The sequence below is a fragment of the Helianthus annuus genome, chromosome 12 (genome assembly GCF_002127325.2).
Source record: "Helianthus annuus cultivar XRQ/B chromosome 12, HanXRQr2.0-SUNRISE, whole genome shotgun sequence".
NCBI lineage: Eukaryota > Viridiplantae > Streptophyta > Magnoliopsida > Asterales > Asteraceae > Helianthus > Helianthus annuus.
The window spans coordinates 71,923,208-71,939,076 of record NC_035444.2 but is presented as its reverse complement, the minus strand read 5'-3'; the positions used below and the strand labels follow the sequence as shown (position 1 = coordinate 71,939,076).

General features: G+C 34.5%; 1 protein-coding gene across 2 annotated transcripts in view; it reads left to right on the top strand.

Moving 5' to 3' along the window:
* The window catches only part of LOC110903172 (epoxide hydrolase 4), a 31,026-nt gene extending 16,092 nt beyond the window's left edge, over positions 1–14,934 (top strand). Inside the window, exons 2-4 of one of the 2 annotated variants that reach the window (XM_022149308.2) lie at positions 5,543–5,635; positions 14,548–14,615; positions 14,692–14,934. In XM_022149308.2, coding sequence (XP_022005000.1) covers positions 5,543–5,635; positions 14,548–14,615; positions 14,692–14,818 — 288 coding nt within the window. In that variant the 3' untranslated portion in view covers positions 14,819–14,934. The remainder of the gene's footprint in view (positions 1–5,542; positions 5,636–14,547; positions 14,616–14,691) is intronic. The other variant, XM_022149309.2, reaches the window with a different exon arrangement.
* Positions 14,935–15,869: the final 935 nt, after the last annotated feature.

Here is a 15,869-nt window from a genome sequence, read left to right as displayed (position 1 = left end):
CTCACCGGAAACTTCAAACAATTGATCGGAGAAGACAAAGTAACTCCTTTTCTCTCACCGGCAAATTTTTTGAAATTTCGAACAAGTGAGGGGAAACCACGAACGGTTTCCCCTTATATACCCATCGCAATTAATGAGGAGGGAGAAAACGAATCATCACGTTCAAAAAGAACGAATTGCGCGACACCACGTGTCAAGCGCCGTTTCCGCTGACGGTTATCACGCGCGCGTGGCCGCCCACGCGCCTGACAAAGGAGACGTTTACACTCCTTGCTACAGTGCATTTAATGCCTCGGGCAGTGCAAACGTCCTTTCATTTCAGCACATGCCAGAAAGATCTCACCAACTTCCACCAACTCACACGTGAGATCAACCACGTATGCAACAAAAAGCGACTACCTTATCCAATTACAAGCGGCATGCGGTTTTTCTGGTATACCGCACCATAACCCATACCGCATGTCGTTTTTTTTTACATATCCCTAAAAATAGGCAAAAATATATATCTCCACACTATAAGGGGGTATAATACCTGTCCGCACTACCCACGAGCACACGTGGAATATGCGGAAATAACACACACGAGCCCGTTCAGGTGTGTCAGATACTCAGAACCAGGGTTGTTCTTTGAACTGAACCGCATCTCAGACACAGGTAAACCGCATTGCCTTCATTCTCTTCAAGCTTCAAATCCCTCCTGTCCGGTTCACAACCACAGAGGGTGCATGCACCCCTTCTTTAACAAGAAGAAGGAAGGGAATGTACGCGTGCGCACATCAGCAACCCTGACTCCTGAACCTTCAAGAGCCACATCCGAGCAACACACCCGTTTCGAGCAAATATGGGAACGCAAAACCGCAGACACTCATGAGTCGCTGCGGACATAACCATAGCTTCCGCAAATGGTTGTTACGGAAGAGCCACAACTAACTCCACATTGAGGAACGAAACTACTTCAAGGAAAAACTCCTCGGTATTGGAGCGTGAAGGAAGGTGCCTAAGGAAAAGATGCGGACAAGATCCCCGATGATCATACGAGCCCTTGTCGAACAACAAGCGATCGAACAAACGGTAACAAGTCTGCTTATGACTTTGTTACCCTACTTGTAAGTTGGATACAATAAACAATGGTAAGCATTACCATGCCTATGATCATGTTTATTTGACCGTTATCCAGAATCACATTGTTCGACCAAACATGGCCAACAATGACGCAAGTACCCAACGTTGTTCCCACAACCGTGGCCAACAATGTCAAGCAACAAGGTAACCGCAAAGGACGTGCGGTTACTTGAGAGCTAATGGGAAGAACATGAACACCCTACGAAAGGAATCATCATTAGATATCCAATCATGGGAGAAGCATGCTCTCTTCTTCATTCACCACTTCAAAGGTTGGTTCGAAGTTTGTGCACACCTTCAACCACCATCTCAGAGATTGGTTCGAAGTTTGTACACTTCCTCCAACTAATTCCCACAGTTGGTTCGGCACACCAACAGGTGGCAACTAGCCAAAGGCTGAGAATTTCGCATCAGACGAAACATTTTCACCGGTACGAAAGAGGCGTCAAATGACCCTTCCAGACCTCCAGCTTGATTTACAAACAGAGAAGACCATCCACATGGTCTAGGATCTTCTCCAGACTCTAAACTACCTTCTAAACACCATAGTCCAGTACTCCTCCCACATACAACTTGCATGTGGCAGCAACACTAGACTGGGGGGGACTTGAAGGGGTATGGTCCCAGATCTCGCATCAGCATCGACCGCGAGTGACCATTACCCTTATCAAAACCCCCATCAGCCAACAACTTGTGCCCATGCGAGAACGCGTCGACACAAGGGTTGAATCCAATCTATCTAGTGATGAAGGAGGACTTACCTGGAACATGAGAACGGTAGAGTGATGCGACATAGCATCACATCTGATGTATGAAAACGGAAGTATTCACAGCGATGCGGCCTCGCACCGCGTCCAGTGAACACTTCTATCAATACAAGGAAGCTGGATAACAGCAACAGTCACCACAGGCGACGATGCGGCCAGCACTGCATCTCGCGTATTTCTTGATCACAAGCAAGAGACGCGATAACATCAGATGTTACCGCAGGCAGCGATGCGGCCAGCACCGCATCCTATACGCTCAACAAGTGGGACTGACACCACAGTGCAAGTAGAACCAATGGCAGTCACCTGTCAGGTCTACATAAGCGACAGACTGACGTGGCGTCGTCTCCCCGGCCGACATGTCTGACACACCTGCAAAGGTGCAGCATGCCGTCAGTCTATCCATCCACCTCCTCCTTCACTCCTCGGCTATAAATACCAACCCCAAACCAGGTTTGAGGTATCTCTTCACAACTCTCTCACTACTACTACTACTATCTTACTTTGCTTCCCAAGCAAATTACTGATTCTCACGCTGGAGAGTGGTAACAAGGAGCACCCCCCACCCCATCCTCCTTGTTACGAGTCACGATTTGTTTCCTTGTGCAGGAGATCAACCCACCGGTGATCCGGCCAGCGATCCTCGAGAGGAAGGGATTAACCCTTCTTGACGAGACCAGTGAGTTAAACCTGCCCGATTAACCATTGTTTCATCAGTATCTATCATAGATCTAGAGATCATACACATATACCCAAACCAAAACCATTAATTCACCCAAATATGACAATAAACGATTCAAGACACAAGCCCTAACATCTCTATAAAAATCTTAGAGATTATCACAACAATTATCTCTGTATGACACAAACTAAACAAGAACACGAGGATTTGTTTCAAGACGAATCAAGATCTGGAGCAAACCCTAATCGCCACTAAAGAGAGAGAGAGAGAGATGACAACTTTGGAAAATATATGGATGCTCTTTTATATGATCTACCATGACCCAACCCGACCCAATCCAAACCCACATCCATACTTCAGCTCAGCCCATGAGTTCCTTTATCTCTTCAGCTCATATGGCCCATTTTAGCTTTGCACCACATCCAGTACTGGTCTCAACCAAATATATAATACCAATATAAAAATAAAGCAATTTAGAACAAAAATATATAAAACTTAAACTATTATTTTTAAATATTGGATCAACATATTTCAACAGTTCAGCATGGTAATCCCGGGTGCGGTGAGTTTATTATCGTTTTTTGATAATAGTTCTCAGGGTTACCAAAAATACATTTACATACTCTTTGTGATATTAAAAATACATTTACATACTCTTCTGTGATATTTTTTTTATATATGAAACTCACCTGTTAATTTCAGAAAGGTTTAACTTGGTGAAGAAAAAACCCTACTACCCATATGTACTATAAGCGAATATATAGAGTTATTATGAAATGCATGTACAAAATAGATCAGTTTGCTTTCCGGGATAAGCATAATAAGAACACGTACTAATCACGCACTACAAGAAAAAAAACCTTATAGAGAGGACATTTTTTCAGCTTATAGAGAGGACATGTTGTCTTTATAGACCTTTTTCACCTATAGAGACGACATATCGTCTCTATAAAATTTGTCTCTACAGCCTCGTCCCTATAGGCTACACAAGTCGTCCTTATAGGAGTCGTTGCTATAGAATAGTTTGTAGAGACGACATATTGTCCCTACAAGTTTGTGCAAAAAAAAATTAAAAATCAAACATAATATTTACTAAATAAAAGAAATGTTTATTCTAATATTTTTTTAACCCTATAGAGACGATATATCGTCTCTATAGGTTATATTTAAAAAAAATTAAAATCATATAAGCTATATAGAGACGACTTATCCTTTCTATAGATTTTCTTTATAAAAAAAAAAAAAAAACAGATTTTCACCTATAGAGACGACTTGTTCTCTCTATAGGATTTTAGTATAGATAAAATAATTTCACCTCTTTCACCAATAGAAACGACTTGTTGTTTCTTTAGTATTTCCTTTTTAATAAAACAATTTAATCATTTCATCTATATAGACGACTTTTCATTTCTATAGGGTATTCTTTTAAATAAAATTATTTATAATTTTCACTTATAGAGACAACATGTCGTCTCTATAAGTTTTTCTTTGAAAAAATATCAAATATTGTTTTTAGCTATAGAGACGACATGTCCTCTCTATAAGTCTTAAAAAATAAAAAAATATTAAAAATTTTGCTTTTCCAGGTTTTTAAACAAAAAAATACCAATAATCAAACAAATTTAAACCTGTTAACACATGTTAAAATGCAGGAAAATTAGATCAGAAAATCTAATGCATATAAGAAGAAAAAACATACCTGATTTATTGCACAAACATAAAGGACGAAAAGTGTAATTTACCCTAATAAAAGAGTAAAACTTAAGCAAAAAAATACTACAGTAAAAGCCCAATAAATACTGCAGAAATATGTCATAGTAGCATACTAATGTATTTTTCGTTGAAGTTTTTTTTGCATACATGGTCCAATATTTTAGAGACGACATGTCGTCTCTATAGGGTTAAATATATATATAGGGAGAGAATCATGAGAAAACTACATATAAATGAGAAAACTAGAAAACTAACTAAAAAAGCCTAAAAAAAAAAGCTAAAAAACATACCAAATTTTTTTTTTTTACAATTTTTAATAAAAAAAAATCGCTAGTTTTTATGCCTAGAAAAAAATTTTCAAAAAAAAAAAATTTTTTTTGTTGTACTGCACATGTGCAATATATGTGATTATATGTGTACTACACATGTGCACTATATCTGTAATAGTGCACATGTGCAATACAACCAAAAACTTTTTTTATTATTTTTTTTTTGAAATTTTTTTTCCATGCATAAAAAGCTGCGATTTTTTTATAAAAATTTAAAAAAAATTTGGTATGTTTTTTTGGCTTTTTTAGTTAGTTTTTTAGTTTTCTCATTTAAACTAGTTTTCTCATGATCCATCCCCGATATATATATATATATATATATATATATATATATATATATATATATATATTAGTTAAAAAACAAGAATAAATTATTTATTAACCAAAACTAAAAAAAAAAACAAAATTATATTTCTCTATAGAGACGATATGTCTTTTCTATAGGTTAGTCTTTTTTTCCACAACAAATTTGGAATGGTAGGAAATTATGCCGCCTAAATTTAAATAATTTTTTGACTATCAAACTTTTAGAGACGACATGTCGTCTCTATAAGTTAAATTTTATTTTTTGGTTTTATTTTAATTTTCATACATATTGATCATTAATAAAATTAAATTAAAAGAAAATTATTTAAAGTTATAGAGACAACAATTCGTCTCTATAAGTTAAAATGTTTTTTAAAGTTTCCAGTTCAAGTAAAAAAAAGCAAAAAAAAAAAATATTTTCAACTTATAGAGAGGATATGTGGTCTCTAGAAGGTAGGCTATCTTAAAAGGCACAAAGACCCTATAGAGACGACATGTCGTCTCTATAGAGTGATCTATAGAGAGGCCCTTTGTTATCCCTATAGGTGTCGTTTCTATAGGGGTTTTTTCTTGTAGTGAAATTGTAATAAACATAATAATATTATCTTGTATGTCATTCGAAGATAATGTATACTAACAGAAAGGAGAGACATGAGCTATTAGAGGATTTGGTCATTTCCGATAACGAAGCTACCTCACATACAAGCTATTCGCAGGTAACTAAAATTTTATCCTGTAAAATTAATAATCTGTATTTAATTTTACTAAATCATCATATTATATGAAAAATATACTTCAAATTGCACAATGATTATACCGTTAAACATTTAAAAAAAATAAATACCATAAATAACCAATATAATTTTATATTTTTTTTTACGTTCACACTTTTTTTTTTTTATTTTTTTAAACATAGAAAATATATCTATATAGGAGAGTGTTATCTTGAGAACGCTAAATATCGCGAGAACCGTGAGAACGAATGAGAAAATTAAACAAAACCAATTTTTTTAATACAAACCTTATCATAATTAAAATACAACATTAAAAAAAAGAATTTTCTCTTTAAATACTTCATCTCCCCTTTCAAAATCATACTTAATAAGGGTTTTACAATTTTGTTAATTTACGAATTTGTGTTGATTTAAACGTGTAAATTTAATTTCTAATATTGTATTCAAATAATAATGATAAGTGTAAAAAGAAATTCTGAATTTAAATTGTTTTTGACCAAGTTATTGTGGTTTTTTTATTCATTCTTATGGTTCTCACAATATTTAGCGCTCTCATTTAAACTTTTCCCTATATATATAAATGGGATCAGGAGAAAACAGCTGGAGTGTGAAAACGGTGAGAACGATTTTCAGGCACAATATCTTTATGATTTGTACATGAGATTGATGAGATGACTTTTTTGTAAATTTTGGAAGCCTTACAATTACGCGGGGTAAATTGGGAATATCCAAACAATGGTGCACATGCAAATCACATGTCATTTCCCCCATCATATTTAAACGTCCATAACTTTTTTAAACATGGTTATTTTTTAAAAAAAAAATTACACTATAAAATCCAGCGTTTTTATATCTTTCTAACGAGTATAGCATTGATACGCTTTTCGAAAAAAAATGAGCTGATATTTTTATAGTGTTTTCAACTTTTTGTTTTTATATCGTTTTCAGTTGGCTTTTATAGTGTTTTTCGGAAATGAGTGTTTTTATAGCGTTTTCAACTAAGATTTTTATGGCGTTTTTCTGAATTAGGTGTTTTTATGGCGTTTTTGAAGGTCCGGGTTTCGGGATCGAAACCGTGATTTTCATGATTATGTTCATAGATGGAAGAAGATAGAGATGATAAACAAACAACTTTGCATTAATCCGGTAGTAAAACATTACAAGTCGGCCCGATTACATGATAACCGAACTAATACCAAAGAAGTATACATCCAGGGAGAAATCAAGTGGTGATTTCTCCCGGTGAGGTCTCAAACCTCCTCTCACTCTCTTGCACACACTTGTGCTCTCACTCTTGTGTTGCAAATGACAAAGTGTTGGTATTTATACCAAACACAGGTTGCACGGTCGAAGGATAACACTGACTGGTCGATAGATCATCTGTCGACCATCCAGCTTTCGAAAGACACATACATACCTCGAAGGATAACATATCCTTCGAGGTCCATCTTCATCCTTCGATGGGTATCTTTCGAGCTCATCGAAGGATATTCATAATCCTTCGATGCCTTATCCTTCGACACCAAACATAACACAACCATAATTTGTCTAGCAACACACACACGGTCAAACCAACAACCCTCTCGTTTGACCACTTCAAACGAGCGGGTCTATACACGTTCGATAGACCGTTTCACTAACTATTACAAATTCAGCGTAAATTAAAACTAATCTATTCGACAAGCATCGGACACAAAATCTGCATCAACAAATTCCCCCTTGTCCGTTGCTGTCGAATGCTGAAAATGCAACTGCAATCGATCTTCAGTCAAGTATTCATCTTCTGTGCGTTAACAAATTCCCCCTTGACCGATGATCCAGGTAAGTAGTATCTTGATGCTCCTTGTCTAATATTTCCCCCTCAAAGTACGCATATCCATGTTGGGTGTTGTGCAATTTCCTCAAAAGGCTCAATTGACCGATCTTCCGCTGATCTTCCAATACGCCAACCGGCATTTGATAAGGGTTCCATTCTTTAAAAAAAACTGCATCAAGTCTTGATCTTCAAGCATACTACATTGATAGAGATTTCTGGTGAACTGTCTTCTGTAAACCGTCTTTGTGGAATCGACCAAGTAAAGCACTTTAATCTTCAGCATCAACACTCAAGAAAGTCAGCTAGACCAAGTGTATCCCTTGCAAGCTCAACCAAACGGCACGCTTAGTTGAACTACATCCAGATCTCATTGTCTCGCCTTTGTGAAGTTGACCACGTAATGCACTACGGATCTTCAGCATCAGTACCCAGGAAGTCAGCTTGACCAAGTACATCGTTTGCAAACTCAACGAATTGAGTTACCCCCAGATCCCTGTAAAATCCCAAAGAAACATCAAACCCAAAACCGAATCCTGCAGGTCTTCAGCCTTGAACTATCAACTTCCATAAAGATTCCCCAGGTCTTCAGTAAACAGCGCGTTGAAACGACTGTCGACTTTAGATACCTGTATGTTTCCGTGCAAAACCCTTCACGCTGGCTGGAGAATTAATTAAAATCCTCAAATATGTGTCTGTGCAAAACATTCCACGCAGAACTGTTTGTATCACCAGAAAATCACAAACTCTACCACCTATGATTGCGTTTAGAGATTTACCGAAGAAATTCAACATATGGAAATTTTTATCCCCCCATTTCTTTGGTAAAATCTCTAAACCTTAACAGATTCTTTCCACTTCAAAGAAACTGTCGTCAATTTCACATAACAAATTCTCTCCACTGAGTAGAATTTATCTTCAACTGTTCACCAATTCCCTCCACTGAGCGGAACTGTCATCAATCTTCATTGAATGTTCTCGGTTCCGAAAATTCACGAAAACGACTTTCTTCTTTGCATATTCTAGTTGAATAAGAACGTCCCCTAGTACCCCGTAGGATCGGACTAGTATCCCCCCAAAGATCCAAAGACTTTGTGGACTCGTTAGGACCGGTATAGACGTTCCAGGTTCATACGTTCGTCTTCAAATGCGAGAATATGACAATAAACAAAATCCTTTCGAACATTTCCGAATAACCGGTAACAATCATAAATTTTGACGTGCGGAAGCGAACATACCGTGTTGTTTTTGGCCCATTATAGTCGCGTCACCATTTTTGCCATTTGCATCGGTAACCGTGACTACCCCACAATTTTCAAAATATCATCATCTTTTGTTTTCATCATACCGCATCATCCCGCGCGCTTCCGAACCCATACGGATTTGGCGTCGACATTTAGAAGCCCGGTCAAATAATCTTCGCGAATACCCGACCCCACTTTGCAACTCACAGAATAGAGACGTGTCTACGGAACAGGGACCTGAATTAAGACGGGTCTCATCTAAAATATTTGTTCAAAGGATCCCATCTTTAATCATTTCCCTAAAGACAATTTGGACCAAAGAAAATTTTGTTCCAACATTGTTGGGCCTTTTGTTCGGTCCAATAGTTTCAGGTCAAAACTTCATCTAAAACCATGTGGCCCATAATAAAAATGGTTAAATTTTTTTTTAGGCCCACCATGTCGTTCAACAACCCTATTCTTTAAAAAAAAACATAAGCAGCCGACAACATATCATGGATCAAAAAGTCATTGTCTTTTCTCCAAAGTCAACAACCCTACTTTACATCTTCAAGAACATCACAGCCGACATCACCTTCTTTCTCTCTCCTGGTCCCTTTCTTCGATACACACCTCCAAACAGCCACCAACATCTTTCAACTGCGATACATCTGATCAATCTTTCGAGCCCCAAACAGCAACCTTCGAACTCTGAATCAAACGAAAGTCAAACACGGATCTTTCGAACATATCAGTTTAAACTTTCGAAGTTGTTGGCTGTTGAAGATTAGAATGATCTTTCGAAGCAAAACATCAACTGTATCCTTCGACAAGAACAGCACAATGATCCTTCGAAGTGTCACCATCTGATCCTTCGAAACTGTTTTTGAACATGACCCATCGAAATTGTTGAACTTTCGAATTTGGTTAATCTGACCCTTCGAAAATTTGTTTGATCTTTCAATTCTGTTGTGAATGATGATCCTTCGAAATGGGTTGGATCATTCGAAGTGTTGGGGAGGTGGGATAAATTGATGTTAATCCTTCGAGGCTGTTAAGGGATAAAGGAGATCTTTCGATTCTGTTGATGAAAATGACCCTACGAACAGAAAGTTGACCTTTCGAAAATTTAGATGATCTTTCAAAGTACTGAAGATGACCTTTCGAAACAGTAACCTGATCCTTCGAAGTTCTTTACATCTTTCAAAATATGAAGATGTGAAGAACATCAAGAACACAGGAGACCGTGTACATATGCAGATTTGATGAAAACGCTTTGTAAACGGTTTTTGATGATGATAACTTGAATATTTAGGAGAAAAACATAAAACCCAACACTCGTTTTAGCACAGATCTGAATATTCGGGTCCAGATCTGAGTTTTTCTCATTTTCACCATTTTTACATCTTGAACAAAAACGCACAAAAATCACAGATCTAGAGCACATGTGACTTAGTAAACTGAGTTTTTCATGGTTTTTTTTTAACTAGATATTTTTATAGCGTTTTCAACTAGGTTTTCTATGGTGTTTTTTAACACGGTGTTTTATGGTGTTTTGTACTGAGTTTTTCATGACGCTTTTCTGAACTAGTGTTTTTATGGCGTTTTTATTTGAACACTCAGTTCATGTTATTTTTTTAACTTCAAAAGTATAACAATAGTATATTCATTGGAAAGACAATAAAACACTCGATTTTGTGGTGTAATTTAAAAAAAAATAACCACCTACTAAAAGGTTACGAAAGTTTAAAAAAGATGGTGAGAATTGCATCTGACTTAGATGCGCAAGTCTTTGGCATGTGCATGGATTTTTTGAAAATATCACCCTTAGTGTAAGTTAGCATCAATGCCACATGTCAACACCAAAATCGTTCTCACCGTTTTCACACTTTTATGTGTTTTCTCTAGATCATACCCTTATATATATATATACAGGTAGAGAATCCTGTAAAAAGTGCTCAAAGTGTGAGAAATGTATTATAACACTGTATATAATACTATATAACACCATATAAACACCGTATACCAATATGTAACACCATATAATACCATATAACACTATGTAACACAATATATCATTATATAACGAATATAACACTATAGGTTGTCTGATAGCATGTCTATGATAGATGTATAGTGTTATATTTGTTATATAATGTTATATAGTGTTACATAGTGTTATATGGTATTACATGGTGTTACATATTGTTATACGGTGTTTATATGGTGTTATATAGTATTATATATAGTGTTATAATACACTTCTCACACTTTAGGCCCATTTTACACTATCCTTACCCTATATATATAGTGGAGGGTTCAAATGAGAAGAAATTCTTTGTAAGAAGAAAAAAAAAAGAAATTTCAACCAATAGAAATGCTTCATTAGACTTCATTTAGTATTTGTACTTAATGTAACTATAAGGGTATATTAGTAAACTTACATACATCATTAATTGGTAGTTTCATCTTTAATAACTAACTATATTAAATTTGTAACTTATTTTTAAAATATATATTTTCCACAAAAAATAAAAATAAAAATTCATTTATAGTGTAGGATAAATACGATGCGTGTAGGATAAATTACGAGTTGTGTAGGATAAATATCAATATGTGTAGGATAAATTTCGAAATGTGTAGGATAACTTTTGATGTGTGTAGGCAAAAATATTTAGTGTGGAGGATTATAGTCTTAATGACTAATTAATTAGTCAAACATCATGATAAATGAGATGAGAAAAAAACTATTTAATGTTTTACAATTATACCCTTTTATTCTTTTTCTTCTCAATAAAATTTTCTTCTCAAATGAACCTTCCCCTATATATATATATATATATATATATATATATATATATATATATATATATATATATATATATATATATATATATATAGGGAGGGGCTCATGCGAGAACCACCCTTATTGTGAGAACCTTGAGAACCAATGTGAACACAACCTAAAATAGCTAAAAAAACCTAAAAAAAACTTAACCCCCACCCCTCCCCCCCACCCCCCCCCCCTCAAAAAAAACCTAACACCCCCCCCCCCCCAAAAAAAAAAAAAAAAAACCTAACCCCCTCCCCCCCTAAGCTAAATGCTAAAAAAAACCTAAAGAAAACCTAACCCCCCCCCCCCCCCCCAACCAAAACCTAAACCCCCCTCCCCCACCCCCCAAAAACCTAAACCCCCCCTCCCCCCAAGCTAAAATGCTAAAATCTAAACCCCCAAAAAACCTAAAAAAATAAAAAAAAATCTAAATTTTTTTTTTTGAATTTTTTAATATTTTTTATGTTAAAATCGCTACTTTTAGAAGCCAAAATTTTTTTTTTTAATTTTTTTTTGGTTTTGAAAAGTAGCGATTTTTTTAAAAAAAATTTTTTGTGTGATTTTTAGTTATTTTTAGGCATTTTTTGTGTGTTCACATTGGTTCTCGCGGTTCTCACAATAAGAGGTGGTTCTCGCATGATCTTCTCCATATATATATATATAATTATATATATATATATATATAATTATATATATATATATATATATAATTATAGCGAGAGGATCATGAGAAAACAACATATAAATGAGAAAACAAAAACAATAATTAAAAAAGCCTAAAAACATGACATTTTTTTTATAAAAATTCGCTAGTTTTAATGTATAAAAAAGCATTTTTTTCGAAAAAAAAAAAACTTATACTGCACATGTGCATTATATGCTTAAAATTAGCTATTGAGTTTAGTTTAGCTTTTAGGGTTAGGTTCTTTTGTAGGTTTAGGATTAAGATTAGATTTTTGGGTGTGGGGGGAAGGGGAGGGGGTTTAGGTTTTTAGGGGTGTCGGTGGGGGGTGGGTTAGGTGGTTTAGGCTTTTTCGTATTATTGCACATGTGTAGTACAACTTTTTTTTGATTTTTTTATATATTAAATATAGCAAATTTAAAAAAAAATTTAAAAAAAATTGGTATGCTTTTTAGGCCTTTTTAATTAATTTTTTGGTTTTCTTATTTAAACTAGTATTTTCGTGATACATCTCCTATATATAGGCTTCGGTTCAATTAAGAACCACCACGAGTTGTGAGAACTATGAGAACTCCTCCTTCCCGCGCAAGTTGGGCTCTAATTTTTGGCACAAACGTAGATGAAAATATTATAAACACATTTGTGAAAAAAAAAAACAAAAAAAAAAAAATTGTCGAGTCGGTAGTTACGCCTGATGTAAGTTTTGTTTGCGCCTGATGTAAATTTTGTTACGACAATGAGTTTTTTTTTACAGCTGATGTAACTTTTTGAATGCGACATTTTTTTATTTTTTATTTTTTTGCTAACAAGTGATTCTTTTTAAGATTTTTGAGATTTTTTTTAGAAAAATTCTTTTGAAGGCCTAATTCTCATGATTCTCAAAATTCAAGGTGGTTATCATTTTACCGTTTCTCTCTCTCTCTCTCTCTCTCTCTCTATATATATATATATATATATATATATATATAGTGAGAGGTTTAATGGGGAACCTAAAAAATGAGAAACCAGATAACCATACATTTAACATATTAAATATATAAAAAAATCAATTCAACATGTAAAAAGTTAGATTTTAGAAAAAAAGGAAAAAGATTCGAAGTTTCTTTCTGCATATAAATAAATGTAGAAGCCTTTCTTTTTAATAAAAAAATCTAAAACTAAAGAAAAATAAAAAGACGCTTAAAAAACAGTTAAAAAGGTTTTTTTTAACAAGAATGATTTTTTTTTTTAATTTGAATGGCTTCTACACATCTTTATATATAAAAGCTCAGAAAGATTTTTAAAATTTCTTTTTTTTAAATGTTAAATTGATTTTTTATATTATATTTATATTAAAGAAATGGTTTCTCAACCTCCTATTTTTTTATGATTCCACGTTGAACCTCGCACTATATTTAGATTTTTTTCGTTGTAAAAGTCGGTAAACAGTTTTGCACTTAAAAAATAAACACACGTTCTACTCTTTATCATAAAATTTACATGTTAAACTTAAAATAAAAATTTCTCTTCATTATGATTAGATGAAATAATGAAAATACTATTTGACAAATTACATTATAACAACGACCAAAATACTTTGTTTCTAATTTCTAACATTCTAAATTTACATAGACCGTTTTATCTGTTTTTAGTTTTTAGTTTTTTTTTATTTTAGTTTTTTATGTTAATTCGTACCCGCTCTTGTATGTATTTTTATTAAATTTATTTTAGGATTAGTTATTATCACCAGTTTATTAAATTATAAAGAGTAAACTTCCGTTTTGTTTCCTGTGGTTTGTTTACTTTAACGGTTTTGACCCAAACCTTTAAAAATAGCCATTTTACTCCCTTATGTTTTGGTTTTGTTGCCAGTTTGCTCCCTGCGGGGAGCAAAATGGAAAAACAAACAATTTGGATGGAGTTAGAGGCGGGGAGCAAACTGGCAAAAAAACCAAAACATCAGGGAGTAAAATGGCTATTTTTAAAGGTTTTGAACAAAACCGTTAAAGTGACCAAACCATAGGGAGCAAAACGGAAGTTTACTCAATTATAAAATGGAAATAGAAAGATGAATGTTGAACAGACTTTGTCATGGCACGTGTCCAAATGTCCAATCTAAAACAATATATCTTATTTTTCCACACGTAGTATTAATATGTGAAAAAACACAATTTTGTTCATATTTAACATGTAGAGAGACTTTAATATAATATGTAAAAGCTTGTTAAGAGAGTTTTAAGAGAAAATACATGGAAGATGTTTTTATGGTATTCAACCTTAAAAAAACACATTTTGATTACATATGTGCGACGCGCAAGCGTTAACGTAAACAACAAATGTGCTTCTAACTTGATATTTTCACAGGAGATACATATGGTGTGGGCTGATTATGACAAGATCTTCGATCTCGACCTTGCTATGACCATGAAAGCGTAAGTCATGTCCCTTTGACTTGTAGCCTTTTGAAGCTGTAACATTGTGACTACTGATCACTATGTGTTACTATAGGCGATTGGGAGACAAGACAACATTGTATTGTGTAAAAGATGCAGGGCATCTAATACCGTTAGAGCAACCATTCAAGTATAATGAACTTCTTAAATGTATTCTTGAGCGTGTCACAAAGTATCTCTGACTTGATGATTAAGTATTCATTAGACACTTCGTATTGGTTTTTAATGCTTTGTATTCATGTAGTACCTGAAACCATGAAATTCAGTTTTTAAAATTTATGAACCTAGTTGTTGATCACCTTTTTGGGATATCATAGTATTCTAAATTTATTTAACTAGTTGATGCCCAGTACGCGTTGCGGGGCGGTAGGCCGAATATTTCTCAACTAGTTAAACAAATACTATCATAGTTTTGCTAGAAAAAAAAAACAAAACGATAACAAGACCGTAGTTTTTAACTTGGGGCAAAACTGTAATTTTCATGACTAATGAACGAGTGTTAGGCAGTTCCTTAACACGAATAAAAAATAAATTGAGTCAACCACTAAAACGATAGCAACACTGTAATTTTGAACAGATGGCAAAATTGTAATTTTTGACTGAGGTAAAATCGTAATCTGTCAAAACCTAAAGTGATGACATTACTGTAATTTTGAACCGGGCAAAATCATAATTTTGAACATTGGCAAATTCGTAATTTTGAACCGAAGGTAAAATCATAATATACCCAGACCAATAGGTAAAATTGGTTTTTGCCCCGCCAACGTTGCGGGGGGGGGGGGGGGGGGCACTAAGCCGAACATTTCTCTCTCATAACATGTACGACTATTTTTTCGTTTACTTGTACACACTACTAATAACACGACCTCGAAATGGTGGAAAATTAAACATCAAATTTAGTTATTAAATAATATATGATAATCACGATGTTTTATATTCATTTCACATATTTGTTATGGTGTTCATTTGTTTTATCCATATGCTGACCTAATCACATTTCTCCAGTGCTGATCTACAGGATTTTGTCGATAATATGATTCAACCTGTTTTGACCTGAAGCAATTTCACATGAATTTTTAAAGCTGCTTGTTTTAAGCTGAACCAGTTCTAACTTGTTGTGCAACTGACCCGACCTGCCCGTTTTGTCACTCACACCCCTGAGCCAAGTTATGATAAATGAATACTCCCCCGCCCTCCTCTCTTAATTTGCTTATCTGCCTTATTTTTTTCTAT